At 34.9% G+C, this 15,878-nt stretch overlaps 1 protein-coding gene across 18 annotated transcripts in view; it reads right to left on the bottom strand.

The window, feature by feature from the left end:
- The window catches only part of PPFIA2 (PTPRF interacting protein alpha 2), a 475,760-nt gene that overhangs the window by 182,176 nt on the left and 277,706 nt on the right, over window positions 1-15,878 (bottom strand). For all 18 annotated transcript variants that reach the window (XR_009565609.1, XM_060306813.1, XM_060306805.1 and 15 more), the window contains one exon: window positions 10,934-11,035. Coding sequence is in view for 17 of the 18 variants with exons in the window: in XM_060306813.1 (XP_060162796.1) it covers window positions 10,934-11,035 (102 nt within the window). In the remaining variant the exon portion in view is untranslated. The remainder of the gene's footprint in view (window positions 1-10,933; window positions 11,036-15,878) is intronic.

The raw sequence follows: 15,878 nt of genomic DNA, 5'->3' as shown, positions 1-15,878 counted from the left end.
TTATAGTGGTAACACTAATGATTTTATTCACAATTAAATTCTTAGATTACATAATAGAAAAATATATGCAGCCAACTGGAATATAGTAACTGAGACCAGCAATAGTCATTTTGAGAAAAGAGGTTAAAGGACATAATTTTTAAACTGTCTACTCTGGAACCTACATTCACCAGTCAGTGTCTGGTACCATGATAGAGACTAGGGGAAAGTCCAGTGAACAATGTTTCATTCTGGTTCCAGACTCTATGCTCTAACTCTTCCCAGATAAATTTTGCTTTTAAATGTTCTGTGAATTGGAGTTTCACCTTCATTTTATTTTATAAGTCAGTTCTGCAACTAAAAGCAAAGATATATGAAAAGAAAATAAAAAACTGTTATCAGTTATTAAAATTTTACTAGTGAAGAATAATATATGACTAGTAAGGAGGAGAGATTTTCAGAAGGCTAGTGAAAAGCATAGGCTAACAAATGATGTCTAGGCAAAATAAGCAGGAGTTACTGAAACAATAAAGTAAAAAGCAGATATAAGATACTGAGGTGGAAAGAAGTAAAGAAAAACTATTTTCTTTCAAGATTTTTCCTAAAGCTTATACTGTAAAGAAAATTTTTGTTTTTAACAATGCTACTGTTAATTTCAGTGTCACATATTAGTATCACATCTTAGTTCTTTATGGGTTAATTTTGCTATATTCACTGTCACTAATTATGGTTCAATGTGTCAGAAAATTTTGCCTGTTATTAACAGAAAAAACCCCAGACATATCTGAGATCTTAAAGGTATATAGATCAGTCGGCCAGAGTCATATGTAAGCATCAAAGTAATATTAAAAGTTCTTCAATATGAAGATGATACAATTAATATTTTCAAAGAGCTTTTCTTTTATTTACCAATCTCTGATTATATTCATGGTATTCTACTCTCTTGATTTCTATAGATACATGTGTGCATTGGTTAAATCCAAGCTGTTTCACATAGGTTATAGAGATTTGCCTATTTCTCCAACTTTATCTGCTGTTAGTCTTTCTCTGGCAAACTCTGCTCTAACCATGCCAGCCTACTTTCAGTTCCTCAGTCTTCCAAGCCTTTGCACATGCTGTACCCTCTGCCTGAAATACTGTCCTTTGGCTCCTTAGTTGGTCAGCTCTTTCTCACCTTTAAGTCTCAGTTTAAATATCACCCTCTCAATAAAGCATTTGCCCACTACTCTAGGTAAAGCATTTGTAGGTCTCTCTCTTCCAAGTCTTCATAACTCTCTATTTCATTCTCTTGCTTCATTTCTTCATATAATGTGTGTAATTTCTTAAAAATAGTTTTACTAAATTTCATTCTATTTCCTCATTGAAATATAAGTTCCATGAGGATAGGCACCATGTCTGTCTTGATCTTTTCTGTATTTGAGTATTGGCTCAGTTCCTGGCATTTATGCATATGTAAAAATATTTATTGAATGAATAGAAAAAAATGATAAATTAGGTAAATTTCCCAGTGTACATTCTGGCCTATATCAAAGCTAAATCTGCAGCCATGGTTAATTGGCATTATTTCCTAAAAGCTTAAGCTAATTAACACAGTTTATATATATATATATATATATATATATATATATATATATATGTATGTATGTTTTAGGTAGATGATATACTTACAAAGAAATAAGACATAATACAAGAAAACTGGTTTCTCTGTAAATTAGAGATGTCTTCATCTATACAGTAATTTAATAACTATTTGAGCTTCTAATATTGCATGGGAGTAGGTAGGATACAAAATTGTATAAGATATAATCTGTACCCTCTAGGCAAGAAACACAATATGAGTATTATATTGAAGCTATAAAGAACATCTGTTATTGGAGATTATCTAAATCTTTCAATCACACTCTTTACATTTGGCAAATTTCTCACAATGTTAATCCCACCTTCTCAACATAGAGTGCAAAAAACTACAATTCTCAGTGTTTGGTGCCACAGAGGTTCTATTAATTACACACATGCAAGAAATGAGTGGTATAAATAAGTTATAAGCCATATAAATAAGTTGGTGAAGGTATCTAGTTTGCTCAATGGGAGGTGGAATCATGATTTTGCACAGAAAAGGAGAAAAAATCTGTTTACCAGCTTTGCAGTGAAGTTCTAAAATTTTTTCCTGAAAGGTTAGGCTACAGATTGTTTTGGGTAAGAATTTCTTAATTACTGTTAAAAATCACTGTCGTCTACTTAAACTAGCTAGAGAGTGAATTCTGTTATATGCAAGTAAGAATGCTATGACAGTACATCAGGTCATACTGACTGCTACCTTTCATTGTAACAGTCATCTGCCATACCCTGGTCATTGTTCCTTGAATGTCTTAGCAACTAGATTATTGTCATTTTTCCAGTGTTACCCCGGTTGTAATTCTTGGTGATTTTTATAACTCATTTAAATATATGAGTGATAACTCATTTAAATATATGAGTGATAACTCATTTAAATATATGAGTTATAACTCATTTAAATATATGAGTTAAATATGCTGATTTCTCCAGCATATTGGCATCTAAATTTCTAGACTTTGTGTACTCCAATGGTCTCAATTTCCCCCCTATTTCAGTAACTCACAATTATGGTTTCATGATAGATTCTACTGTTATCAATAAATGCGACTAATTTCAGTTTTTATTATACAACTCACAAATCATTAGTTTAGTTCAGTTATTTAAATGCTCAAACTCTAAAAATACTTGCACCTTCAATCTCTTTATCGTAGGAATTTATTACTACTTCTCACCATACTCTTGCCTTTACTTTCTCTTACCCATCTTAAAATTTATAGTTCAGTCTTTAAAATCAATCTTTTCCATGTTCCTACAACTTCCAGAATCTAACCACTTGCCACTGCACCCACTTGCCACCTGGGCCCAATACCCATTATCTCCCACAAATTATTATAGTAGCTTCTTAACTGGTCCTCCTGCTTTCATCCTTCCATCAGGTTATTCTCAAAACACTATTTAAGTTAAAATGGAAGCCAGGTCATTCATACCTCTGCTCAAATCCTCACGGTCTTCTCATCTGGCTCAAGTAAAAGCCAAAGTCCTTAAAAGTACCAAAGGGATCTCAATTCTCTGAACTCATCTCCTATTCTTCTTGCTCACTCCAGTCTAGCTGATTTGGTTTCCTTGTAGCGTTGTTTTGTTTTGTTGTTTTAACATTATCAGACATCCATGCTATTACATCAGGGCCTTTGTGCTTGCTGTTTTTTTCTGCCTAAAACACTCTCTTTCAGACATATGCATGCCCATCTCATTCCACTGTCTCTTTCGTGGTTTTTGTCAAATCTCACCTTTCAACAAGGCTTTCCCTAGTCACCCTCTGTACGAAATATCTCCTTTCCAGTTTGTTTTTCCCCCTTGGCATTTGTCTATATGTAATTCACTATTTACTTTATACACTTATCTTGTTTAAGTCTGTCTCCCAAAACATAATGTAAGGCCCATGAGGAAATGAAGTGTTTTTATTTACTTTTTTCCTATTTTGTCCATTGCTGTATCTCTCAGTGCCTAGAAGATTGGCATAGTAGATGCTTATAAATTTTTGGTTGAATGAATAAATGAACCCTGATTAAAACAGCAGTTTTTAACAGCTATGGCTATAAGTAACAACTCTTCAGACAAATGGGAATATGGGATATCTGACCCAGACAGATTTGACAAAGTAATAAGTAGATTAACGTCAAAAAAGGGGCATTGTCTCCCGTGGTTCATGGATAGCTGCTGAAGTGACCACCTGAGTTATCCTGAAATGGGCTGTCTCTGACAGTAAGGCTTTGATGGACTGAGTCATATGTACAAAAGACCATTTTGAAGGGCAGGAAGAATATAAGGACAATGAGGTGAGCTGGGTGCTTTGAGTTGCATTGAAGAGTTTAAAGAAAGAAAATGACAAGCATAAGGTTTTAAATTTTAGGTCAAGGCTCAGAGAACTCAACAGTTGCTACGGCTGCTCATAACAGCCTCTTATTGAGGTCCCAAGACATAACGGAAAAAAGATAAAGAGCCTGATCTAGGAGAGGTCATTGAACTACAATGTATGATGAATCCAGAGCCTTGCCAGGTGTCTTATTTGGAAATGTTGGCACTACTATGAAAATAAAAAGGTACCACCAAGAATTAGAGAAAGGAAATTTAGAAAGTTTCAGATGAATCTGATTTACTTTATCCACCAAATTCCAATGGGTCGCCCTGCTTCACTGATAAGTGTCATCTTATTTGTCTTAACAACCATGCATGACTCAATCATTAAGTAGGTGCCTGGCAAAACATAGCCTATGTTCCCCCCTCTTGAATCTGGTTGGGCCTGTGACTCTTTTGATCAACCTGTGTTGTATGGTGACAGTGACAATTTGTGACTTTTGAGTCTAGGTCCTAAGAGGCAATGCAGTTTCCATCTAGTTCACTGGAGTACTTGTTCTTAGGTCCCAGAGCCACCACACAAAAACTCACTAGTCTGAGACCACTGTGCCACAGAGGTCATATGGAGGTTCTCAGATATAAAGTCCCAGTTAAATCTGTCTGTCCTTCAGTCACTCCAGCCCAGGTGCTAGACACAAGAGCAAAGGAGTTATCTCACAAGTAGATCTTTCAGCCTCCAGATATTTGAGTCACCACCTGAAAATCATATGCTAAAGCTGGTCCATACTATCTTGTGAGAGAGGATAATTTTCAGAAATCTTGTGAGCTGGTAGTTAAGCACAGTTATTGTTGAAGCTTACATTATGTAAGCTTTGATTTAATAAAATGTTTTTAAAAGATAGTGAATGCTCAAAATATATCACTTCCTAATTATCTTACTATATTATACTATTACTCATGCCTATAGGGTTGTTTACTTCAATGGTATTTGATAGTAGAAAATACTATATAATGGTTCACTACTGTGCATCTTTTCCCAACTCTGCATTTAGTGACATGTTGGAAGTTTGAAAACAGCCACCATGGGAGTATTAACACCACAGAAATTAACAAACAGTATATATCAGTGCTTTTTGCTTTTTCTGATAAAAATAAATCATCTACCAGTCACTAGCCATCAAGTCATCCCAGCTGAGAGCCCAAACCTTATGGAGAAAAGAAGGGCTGTCACCACTGTGTCCTTTCTGAATCCCTGACCCATAGAACTGTGTGTATAGTAAAATATTGTTTGTGCCATTAAATTTGGGGGTAGTTTATTATAAAGCAATAGATAATCAGAAAATCTCCCCTAAAGGGACCTGTGCCCATGTAGCATGGTAACAGCTAAGGAAAATAGAATACAAAACAGTTTTGGCTATTAGCTCTAAACTACGACTATATCTTTGGTACCCACTGGTATAAACGCGTTCAATAATCTGGTAGACAAAATGATTCATCCTCTGGGTATTGACTTATTTCTTTGGCCACCACAGCATTTGCTCAATGGGCATAAAATAGTGACCATGGTTTCTGGGATAGAAGTTATTCATTGAGACAAAATGGGCCTCTCATCATTAAGGTTGATAGGGTTACCACCCCAGCTGAATAGCCAATTTACTTGCTGTAGCCATCAACCTTGAAGTCCTGACATGGTGCAATATACCTAGAAACAAACTACTCATCTTGAATCAAGCAGATTACATCAAACCCCTTCCATCAGGGAGGCAGCTGTCTTTTGCTACTATAATAAAAACTTTTTCTGGATATGGATTTGCCTTATCTAATGGCTCTGCCTCTACCAGCAACACCATCTTATTAGATTTTTGCTTAAAATCCTGTTATCATACACAATATTACTTCTGCCCAAAAAAACTCATCTTACAGTGAAAGGGCTAATGCAATTGACTGATGCTCCCAGCCCTGTTTTTACCATGCTATCACATTGTTCAGAAGCAGATGATCCTAAAGAAAGGTTAAGTGACCCAAGGAAGACTCTATTTTAATTTAAATTGAGAGGTAACACATTGATAGGTTGGGATGCTATCATCCTGGAATTAGTATACACTCAGAATTAGTGATGGAAGTAAGGTTCAGTTTCTCTCAGTTTCAGACGCGATATATATGGGTATAGACCCAGGTCCAGGAATCAAGGTTTAGAATTGGAATTTATATTTGCCAATAGGACTTTGTAACCAGTTGGAGAAAATAGGATCTTTCTATTTTTATTGTATCATACACATAGTATATATTATTTTCCCATTTTCTTGTTATATTTTTACCCTTTTACTCTATTTTATATTGGTTATGTTGATTCTGATGAACATTTAAAGTAGTCCATAGGTTACAGAATATTAAGATAAGATTGTGATTTAATGAGAGTAAGACTGTACACACTGAAGAACCCCATGAAGCTGGATGAAGCTGGATGCAGTTAACTAGAGGTTATGAACCTTCTTTTTTGATAAAGGGTGATTTTATTTTTGTTTAAGAAGTCTATTTGTATTGTTGGGTAGAGACATATCAGTATTGCTGCTATTTAGAATTTTAATATGAAAAAAGGGTATGATAAAATCTGGGTGGTAGTGCAGACTGCCATTTCAGGTTGCCCCAAATCTTTTGAATATACCCTCCATGTTTGCTAGGTCTCCACGTTCTGAATGCCATCTTCCCACAGTAGGATTCAAGGAACACTTCTCAGGCATGTTTACCACCAGGTGGCAGACATGTGACTTAAGAGCCGGCCAGCCAGAGCTCCCTGCACAGGACAGATTCTGAGGGGATCCAGATGAGGAAACATTCTGGGCATGGGGCATCGATTTTGCTGGCACAGGTATTAGCAGATGCTGCATGTTTCTGGGACTTGGGGTGTAAAATAAACTTACAAAGCTAAGAAACATGGTCCTAGAAATTGTGCCTGGAAGTTCAGTTTAGAGATTTCTTATATGCTTTAATTAATGCCTTCTTGATTAAAATAGCAAACTGTGTTGTTTTGTGCAATTAGGAACTCTCATCCATATAACAATAAAACCAATTGTGTTTTTATTCATATAAAACAGACTCCTTAAGGGCTTAAAAATTTATTCTGAATACTCCTCGATGCCTAGGAAAATATTCTATATAATATATGCTTAGTACTTGTTGAATTGAACTAATAATGAATGTACATTATGTATATTGGAGAATGTGGCCAAAAATGTCCTAATCTAGCATGTTTCTATAGCTTTAAACTTCAAGTGAAAATAAAAATAAAAAGGAACTTACCTAAGATGACACTAACAGTCTACTACTTTGTACACCTTCGCTGGGAACCAAACTTTAATCGAATGTTTCATAAATCTTGCAGAAGGCACTCTCTTTGGTACACTCAAAGGACTGCAGGGACCATGTGAGTGGCCATTCATCTATGTTGGAATTCACTTTAAATGACCACAGCCTATATATGTATACACACAAACATATAATATTGTATATGCATATACACATACTGCCTCACTGGGAATTTTTAAGCTAAATTTCTAAAACTATAAATCTTTCCATTAGATATGAATTCAACATAACCTTGTGTGCAATTATTTTCAAACACACACGGCTTTCAAGTAGAAATGCATTCTGCCCTGTAAATTAATTTGGCCTCTGTAATATGGTCACATAACACAATACTAACATCTGAAAATGAAAACCTTCAAATTGATTGCTTTCATGATCAGTCCACTCAGCATCCTTTACTCTCAAGTATGGTTTAGATAACCTATGTGTCTTCTTATGTATGTGTTTGAGTCCCACATTGAAATAGCTGTTGGGAGGGTATATGTCCTATCTTATTCACTCTTGTATCAGTCATATCTTGTTGTAGCACTTTCAAAAATATATATACATGAATCCATACACGCATGCACATATCTTCACCTGCTTTCAACTACTAGGGTCTTCCTTTCTCAACTGGATTCTATGTTCTACTCATCGAGGAAATAAGTTTGGAGGGAATCTGTTAACTTGTATAAACAGGTTTGTCAAGAACGGGAAGCTTTTCTTTATTAATGGCAGGTGTCTGATTGTATTTGAACATTTATTTAACATAATTATTTTGGATCAAAACAAAAAGGCATAGTAAGGAATGTTTCAAATTCAGTCTTTCATTTGAACTAAAGATAACTGTCTTTTTTTTAGTTTATAACCTATGAGATGAAATTACAGTGTAATGATTCATAACTGACATTAAGACTAGCTCTTGAAACCCTAACTTCTCTTTCAAAGTCATACAATAGTTGCATTCTGAAACACTGTTAATAATATAAACCATCCTTTGAGATCTTCAGGCACAAAAACAGTTGAAACAACAAAACAACAACAAAACTTGTCTACTCTGATATTAAGAAATAATTATATTAATATTTCTAGTTTTCCTTTACTTTTTAATTAATTCAGGTAATTCTGCCAAAACATAAGTTTTAGTAGTCAATTTGAGGATGTTGAAATAATGGCAGGAATGCTGTTTTCTGTAAGTATAACTTGCCTAGGTATGGTCAGAGAAGTTTTAGGAATAATAAAATTTGTTTCATCATTTTTTCTACATTTTTGGTAGTATGGAAACATTAAACAGTAAAGCTTGGTTGAATGTTTCTGTAAATACCCACTACAATTTATGAAGTTTTTATTTTTGTATAATCATGAATAACATTAGGATGATTTTATTTGGATGTTCTCAATTTAATAGGGCATTATGGAGGAAGAAAGAAAGTGGCCTGATTTTCAGCCCTGGGTATTTTTGGGGTGGTGGGGGAGGGTGAGAGGTGGTTATGTAACTTAAGAAGTTATTATATAATCAATATTTTGCACAAGGAAGGTTTCATAAATCTATTTTCCTTGACATAATGAACAACAAAAATCCTCCACATCATTGCTTTAGGAAAGGTAGAAAAATGTTTTCCAGCTTGATTCATGTTTTCAAAGTAGTTATGGTTCACGTTTAAAAATCAATGGCTTCATTTTCTATTACCCTATTGGAACTTAATATTTGTACTTCTCTCACTTTGATTCCTGAATGGGTATTTCAAGTACAGCTTGCCTTGCTTTCTTTGTTGCCCCAAATTCCTTTGCAGATGCAATAATGACAGGTAGTTCCAAGCTTCATGGGGTGTAATGTGATGAAAGCTGTGAGGATGCTGTTGCCAAACCTCCCAGTCTCTGGAATTAGTCACAATCAAGAAGGCATAACGCACTCCATACTACAGTGGTCAACTCTTAGGCAATGTTTCCCCTAAACTGTAGTAAATCTTTGAGTTTCTTCCTCATGGCTAAGGGCACAGGCTCTGGAGTTAGTTTGTCTTAGCTTTCAAATCCCTTCCCTGCTATTTACTAACTGTGTGATTTCTGGTAAGCGATTTGCCCTTTTCTGAGCTCAGCTGCCTCATCTGTAAAAAGGGGATAATTATAATATTTCCCTCATAGGGCTGTAGAAAGGGTTAAAGGGCTGTATAAAGGAGAAATACATACATGGCTAATAAAAGAGTTTCTTGTGCATTTTAAATAAGATTAGTTGGAAGTCTACTGGGAAGTTTGCATTTCCCTCCATTTTTAGCTTCCTGTTCCTGCTTTTACATTTGGCTATATTGAGTTACACTTGGGAATGTTGCCTAAAGCACTAAAATAGAAAATAGTGAAATAGGGCAGAATAAATCTCATGGCAGAAATACATTTTAAATTTGTATGGAAAATACATTTTAAATTTGTATGATTTAAAAATCAAGGGTGGGAAAAATATATAGAGGGAGAAAGAAACAGAAAAAAATAATCTGACACCTGATAACACGATCTAAATTGCTCTTGTTATGTTCTATAAGAGGCAGTCCATGTGACTGGCTCATCAAAGTCTCAATGAAAACCAATTCCTTACGTACATAACCTGTGAATTCTCTTTACCATAAAGTAAGACCCTGAAAAATAAGAAACTGAGTTTGATCATATAACTATTATGCATGCAATGGTATCTCTCATTCCATGGTCACAAGCTCATTCCAGGGGCACAAGCTGACTGTTTGTGGAGCTGTCATTTTTATATTACTCTCTAAGACCAAGCATGCAATGAATATACAGTTAACTGTAACTTACCTTCTCAGCATGAATCTGCCATAGCTCTAACACTTAAAATATTTTCACCTACTTCACATTGAGATTGAACTATAATCACACCAAAGTGGTTTTTCTCTACATTCTTTTACTAGAGGAACTTCTCTTATTTATGGGTAATATGGCGATTTATATATTTTATGAAATTTAGTGAATTTTTCTTCTGAACTAGAAAATATAGCATCTTTGATGAAATTTTAAACTTTAATGTTACATGGCATGTTATGAGATTAAACAAATACATGGGTTTCCAAGAACAGAATACTGTAAATTCCATCAGGTTCATAAAATCACAATATCAGAACTGGAAGTCTCCTTAATGATCCTCTAAAACAGAAAAGGTATGCCTCTTTTAATTAGGAGAGTCCTGTTCCAGTGGTTTTATGTTTTTAAACACCTTTTAAAAAATTGTTATTTTTCTGGGGTGAGGTGAGGATGAATGTTAGGTCATGCCCTCATAGCACCCCAAAGTCAAAACTCATGCTCCCCTCTCAAACCCATTGCCCTCCCCCATCACCCACCACAGCTTCTGAAGTATCATTGCCCACCTATTCCAATGCAACAGTTTGAAACTCACTATTGAAATACAACTCTTCTTTTTAAAGTCGAATAAAGCAAAGACCAGAAGAAATACTAACTTTTTTTAAGGCAACATAATGATTTAGTAGCCGAGACTGTAATTTAGGTTTCCTGTCTTCCTGTTTTGACTTTTGTAGTACAGTAAATTCTTCTTTAATTTAAGTAACAGACCATGAGTTGGCGTCTGCTTAAAGTCTTGCTCAAGTTTTTAAAGGCTTATATTTCTATGAGTATACTAGAGATAAGGCACTGAGCTATACATGGAATTAATTCCAAGCAAAGGCAGTTTTATACTTACTCTTGTATTGTTTCTTTCAGCTTTAAGTTCAGAAATTTCTTCTTCCTTTTCTAGAAGTTGTTCTCTGCAGGCATTTAATTCTTTTGTCAGTGCAGCAAATTCCTGAAAGAGGAATAAAAAATTTTGAAGACATATTCCAGATTAAAAAAATGTATTCCAGCAGGAAGAAAAAAAAATCAAAATATAAACTTTTGAGTGTAGAGAATAGAAAACATGGCCTAGATGACTATACATTGCTGTTATTTATATGTACATTGCTGTTATTAAATTAACTTGGTTCCAACTTTAAAAAAATGCTAGTACACGGTATTTAACAAATACATATTATAATACGCTGCTCAGATGAGTGCATAAAATATATTTCAAAATGTATCAGATACATCATATTGAATTTAACATTAGTATGATAGCATATTGATAATATAGAATAATTTAAATTTGGCTAATTTTGTGAACAACTCCAAAGATCTCATACTCTCGTTCCAGATAGCAATGTTTAGACTGAGCATACTACATCATAAGAAAAAAACAACAACCACCACCAACAATCAAAAAAAAAATTCTTAAATAAACTATTTAGAGATTAAGAAGTTTACTTATTTAATAGGCGGAAGAAAGAGAATGCACTTGTATCTTACAAAATAATAAACGTATCTAAGACTTGATAACATTATCTAAGATTCTCTTATTAATTTATGCATTTAGACACAATAAAGTTTGCTTAAAAAGAAGGGTAAGACACTTAATTCAACTATTCAGTTACTCCAACTTACAAACAAATATTTTAAAATAATTTTGAAAAATAGTAAATAGTAATAGATCCATATTAACATTAAATTCTTTACAGTGATTCTCAGTAATAAAATTGATACTTGTCAAATGCATGTAAATATTTGGGAAAATTTGGCACCAGGCTGGGAAAGCACTGTCAGAAGATCAAAAAGAAAAGCAAAATGAGGAGACAGGTTTGGTTAACCTAATCTCCACAAAGGCAAATTTAGCAAAAAGTAAATGAATATGATGATTATGCAAAGCTGGGAAAGGTTTAGGGTTTATATTTTTGTTTGCTTCAAACCACTTATTGTGCTAAGTTTCTCTGAGTGGCTTCAAACCAAGTGGGTACTTCAAAGACCTCAGAGTAGACTTAGTGTAGAATCAAGATGAAAGAGTTCATTGTTACATTTGGCTGGCATTACAGATAAATGTTTTCTCCTCTGATTGGTGCCTGCTTAAATGTTGATATTCTCTGAGTATATTATTTAAGTGGAGAATGGAAATAAGCAACAAGTAGAAAACAATAAACACTTCCATAAAAAATTTTTCTTCATATAAATGGCATAGTTTTGATGGAGAAAAGAAGAAAGTAACAAAGATTCTGCATTGTATATTATTAACATATATATTTAAAATTAATCCTATACTCATGAATATTATAAGGCAAAATATTAATCAAATCTGTACATTTAACATCATACCATTTTTAAACAAAACATGTATCTGGTTTATCTTTCTAGAGATTTAGCTTGCTATCTACAGAAAGAAAAAAAAAGATCAGAAGGAAATATTTCAGAATATTAACATTACATATTTCCAGGTGGTAAAATTATCAGTGAATTTTGTTTTTAGCTTTCTGCTATGTATTTGTCATCAAAACTTTCTATAATAGAGAAACATGCTTTTATGCTTAGTGAAAAAAGAAAATATAAATCTGTAAGTGCACTGAAACAATCATGTGTTCATAACCAACGACAGAAATTAGTCAAGATGTTATTGGTGACAGAGACTTTGCATTTTTAATTCACTATCATGGCACTGATTCTGAGCAAACTATTTAGTGACTCCATGTATTAAGATTAGTCTTACATTTATTAACTTTCTAGCAAATTTCAGGCACTATCTTCACGTTCATTATTTCATCTTGCTCTCTAAATAAATAGTGAGGGAGTCTCATTCCCATTTTATGGCTGAGGAAACTGAATTATCAAGATATAAGTTGAAGTTCATGAAGCTCACAACCCATAGAGAGTGAATTATGCTGTGAACACAGTTCTCCAGACTGTGTGTCCAGTGCTTCTGCACTATACCATTTTGACCTGTTAATCAGGTTTTTTTTTTTTTTTATACAGCAGGTTCTTATTAGTTATCAATTTCATACATATTAGTGTATATATGTCAATCCCAATCTCCCAAATCATCCCACCACCAAACCCCCTGCTCCCGCCAGCCACTTTCCCCTCTTGGTGTCCATACATTTGTTCTCAACATCTGTGTCTCTATTTCTGCCTTGCAAACTGGTTCATCTGTAATATTTTTCTAGATTCCACATATATGCATTAATATATGATATTTGTTTTTCTCTTTCTGACTTACTTCACTCTGTATGACAGTCTCTAGGTCCATGCATGTCTCTACAAATAACCCAACTTTGTTCCTTTTTATGGCTGAGTAATGTTCCATTGTATATATGTACCACATCTTCTTTATCCATTCGTCTGTCGATGGGCATTTAGGTTGCTTCCATGTCCTGGCTATTGTAAACAGTGCTGCAATGAACATTGGGGGTGCCTGTGTCTTTTTGAACTATGGTTTTCTCTGGGTATATGCCCAGTAGTGGGATTGCTGAGTCATATGGTAATTCTATTTTTAGTTTTTTTTTTTTTTATGGCTGTGTTGGGTCTTCGTTTCTGTGCGAGGGCTTTCTCTAGTTGTGGCAAGCGGGGGCCACCCTTCATCGCGGTGCGCGGGCTTCTCACTATCGCAGCCTCTCTTGTTGCGGAGCGCAGGCTCAGTAGTTGTGGCTCACGGGCTTAGTCGCTCCGCGGCATGTGGGATCTTCCCAGACCAGGGCTCGAACCCGTGTCCCCTGCATCGGCAGGCAGACTCTCAACCACAGCGCCACCAGGGAAGCCCCTATTTTTAGTTTTTTAAGGAACCTCCATACTGTTCTCTATAGTGGCTGTATCAATTTACATTCCCACCAACAGTGCAAGAGGGTTCCCTTTACTCCATACCCTCTCCAGCATTTACTCTTTGTAGATTTTCTGATGATGCCCATTCTAGCTGGTGAGAGGCGATACCTCATTGTAGTCTTGATTTGCATTTCTCTAATAATTAGTGATGCTGAGCAGCTTTTCATGTGCTTCTTGGCCATCGGTATGTATTCTTTGGAGAAATGTCTATTTAGGTCTTCTGCTCATTTTTGGATTGGGTTGTTTGTTAAATATTGAGATGCATGAGCTGTTTATATATTTTGGAGATTAATCCTTTCTCCGTTGATTCATTTGCAAATAGTTTCTCCCATTCTGAAGGTTGTCTTTTTGTCTTGTTTATGGTTTCCTTTGCTGTGCAAAAGCTTTTAAGTTTCATTAGGTCCCATTTGTTTATTTTTGTTTTTATTTCCATTACTCTAGGAGGTGGATCAAAAAAGATCTTGCTGTGATTTATGTCAAAGAGTGCTCTGCCTATATTTTCCGCTAAGAGTTTTATAGTGTCCGGTCTTAGATTTAGGTCTCTAATCCATTTTGAGTTTATTTACGTGTATGGTGTCAGGGATTGTTCTAATTTCATTCTTTTACATGTAGCTGTCCAGTTTTCCCAGCACCACTTATTGAAGAGACTGTCTTTTCTCCATTGTATATCCTTGCCTCCTTTCTCATAGATTAGTTGACCATAGGTGCGTGAGTTTATCTCTGGGCTTTCTATCCTGTTCCATTGATCTATATTTCTGTTTTTGTGCCAGTACTCTATTGTCTTGATTACTGTAACTTTGTAGTAGAGTCTGAAGTCAGGGAGTGTGATTCCTCCAGCTCCGTTTTTTTCCCTCAAGACTGCTTTGGCTATTCAGGGGTCTTTTGTGTCTCCATACAAATTTTAAGCTTTCTTGTTTAGTTCTGTAAAAAATGCCATTGGTAATTTGATAGGGATCGCATTGAATCTGTAGATTGTTTTGGGTAGTATAGTCATTTTCACAATATTGATTCTTCCAATCCAAGAACATGGCATATCTCTCCATCTGTTGGTATCACTTATAATTTCTTTCATCAGTGTCTTATAGCTTTCTGCATACAGGTCTTTTGTCTCCCTAGGTAGGTTTATTCCTAGGTATTTTATTCTTTTTCTTGCAATGGTAAATGGGAATGTTTCCTTAATTTTTCTTTCAAGTTTTTCATCATTAGTGTATAGGAATGCAAGAGATTTCTGTGCATTAATTTTGTATCCTGCAACTTTACCAAATTCATTGATTAGCTTTATTAGTTTCATGGTGGCATCTTTAGGATTCTCTATGTATACTCTTATGTCATCTGCAAACAGGGACAGTTTTACTTCTTCATTTCCAATTTGTATCCCTTTTATTTCTTTGTCTTCTCTGATTGCCATGGCTAGGACTTCCAAAGCTATGTTAAATAATAGTGGTGAGAGTGGATATCCTTGTGTTGCTCTTAACCTTAGAGGAAATGCTTAGTTTTTCACCATTGAGAATGATGTTTGCTGTGGGTTTGTCGTATATGGCCTTATTATGTTGAGGTAGGTTCCCTCTATGCCCACTTTCTGGAGAGTTTTTTTTATCATAAATCAGTGTTGAATTTTGTCAAAAGGTTTTTCTGCATCTATTGAGATGATCATATGGTTTTTATCTTTCAATTTGTTAATATGGTGTATCACATTGATTGATTTGCATATATTGAAGAATCCTTGCATCCCTGGGATAAATCCCACTTGATCATGGTGTATGAGCCTTTTAATGTGCTGTTGGATTCTGTTTGCTAGGATTTTGTTGAGGATATTTGCATCTATATTCATCAGTGATAATGGTCTGTAATTTTCTTTTTTTGTAGTATCTTTGTCTGGGTTGGGTATCAGGGTGATGGTGGCCTCATAGAATGAGTTTGGGAATGTTCCTACCTCTGCAACTTTTTGGAAGAGTTTGAGAAGGATGGGTGTTAGC

This window comes from Globicephala melas, chromosome 10 (genome assembly GCF_963455315.2).
Source record: "Globicephala melas chromosome 10, mGloMel1.2, whole genome shotgun sequence".
NCBI lineage: Eukaryota > Metazoa > Chordata > Mammalia > Artiodactyla > Delphinidae > Globicephala > Globicephala melas.
Note: the sequence above shows the minus strand (reverse complement) of the source record. Positions and strands in the feature narration are given on the sequence as shown.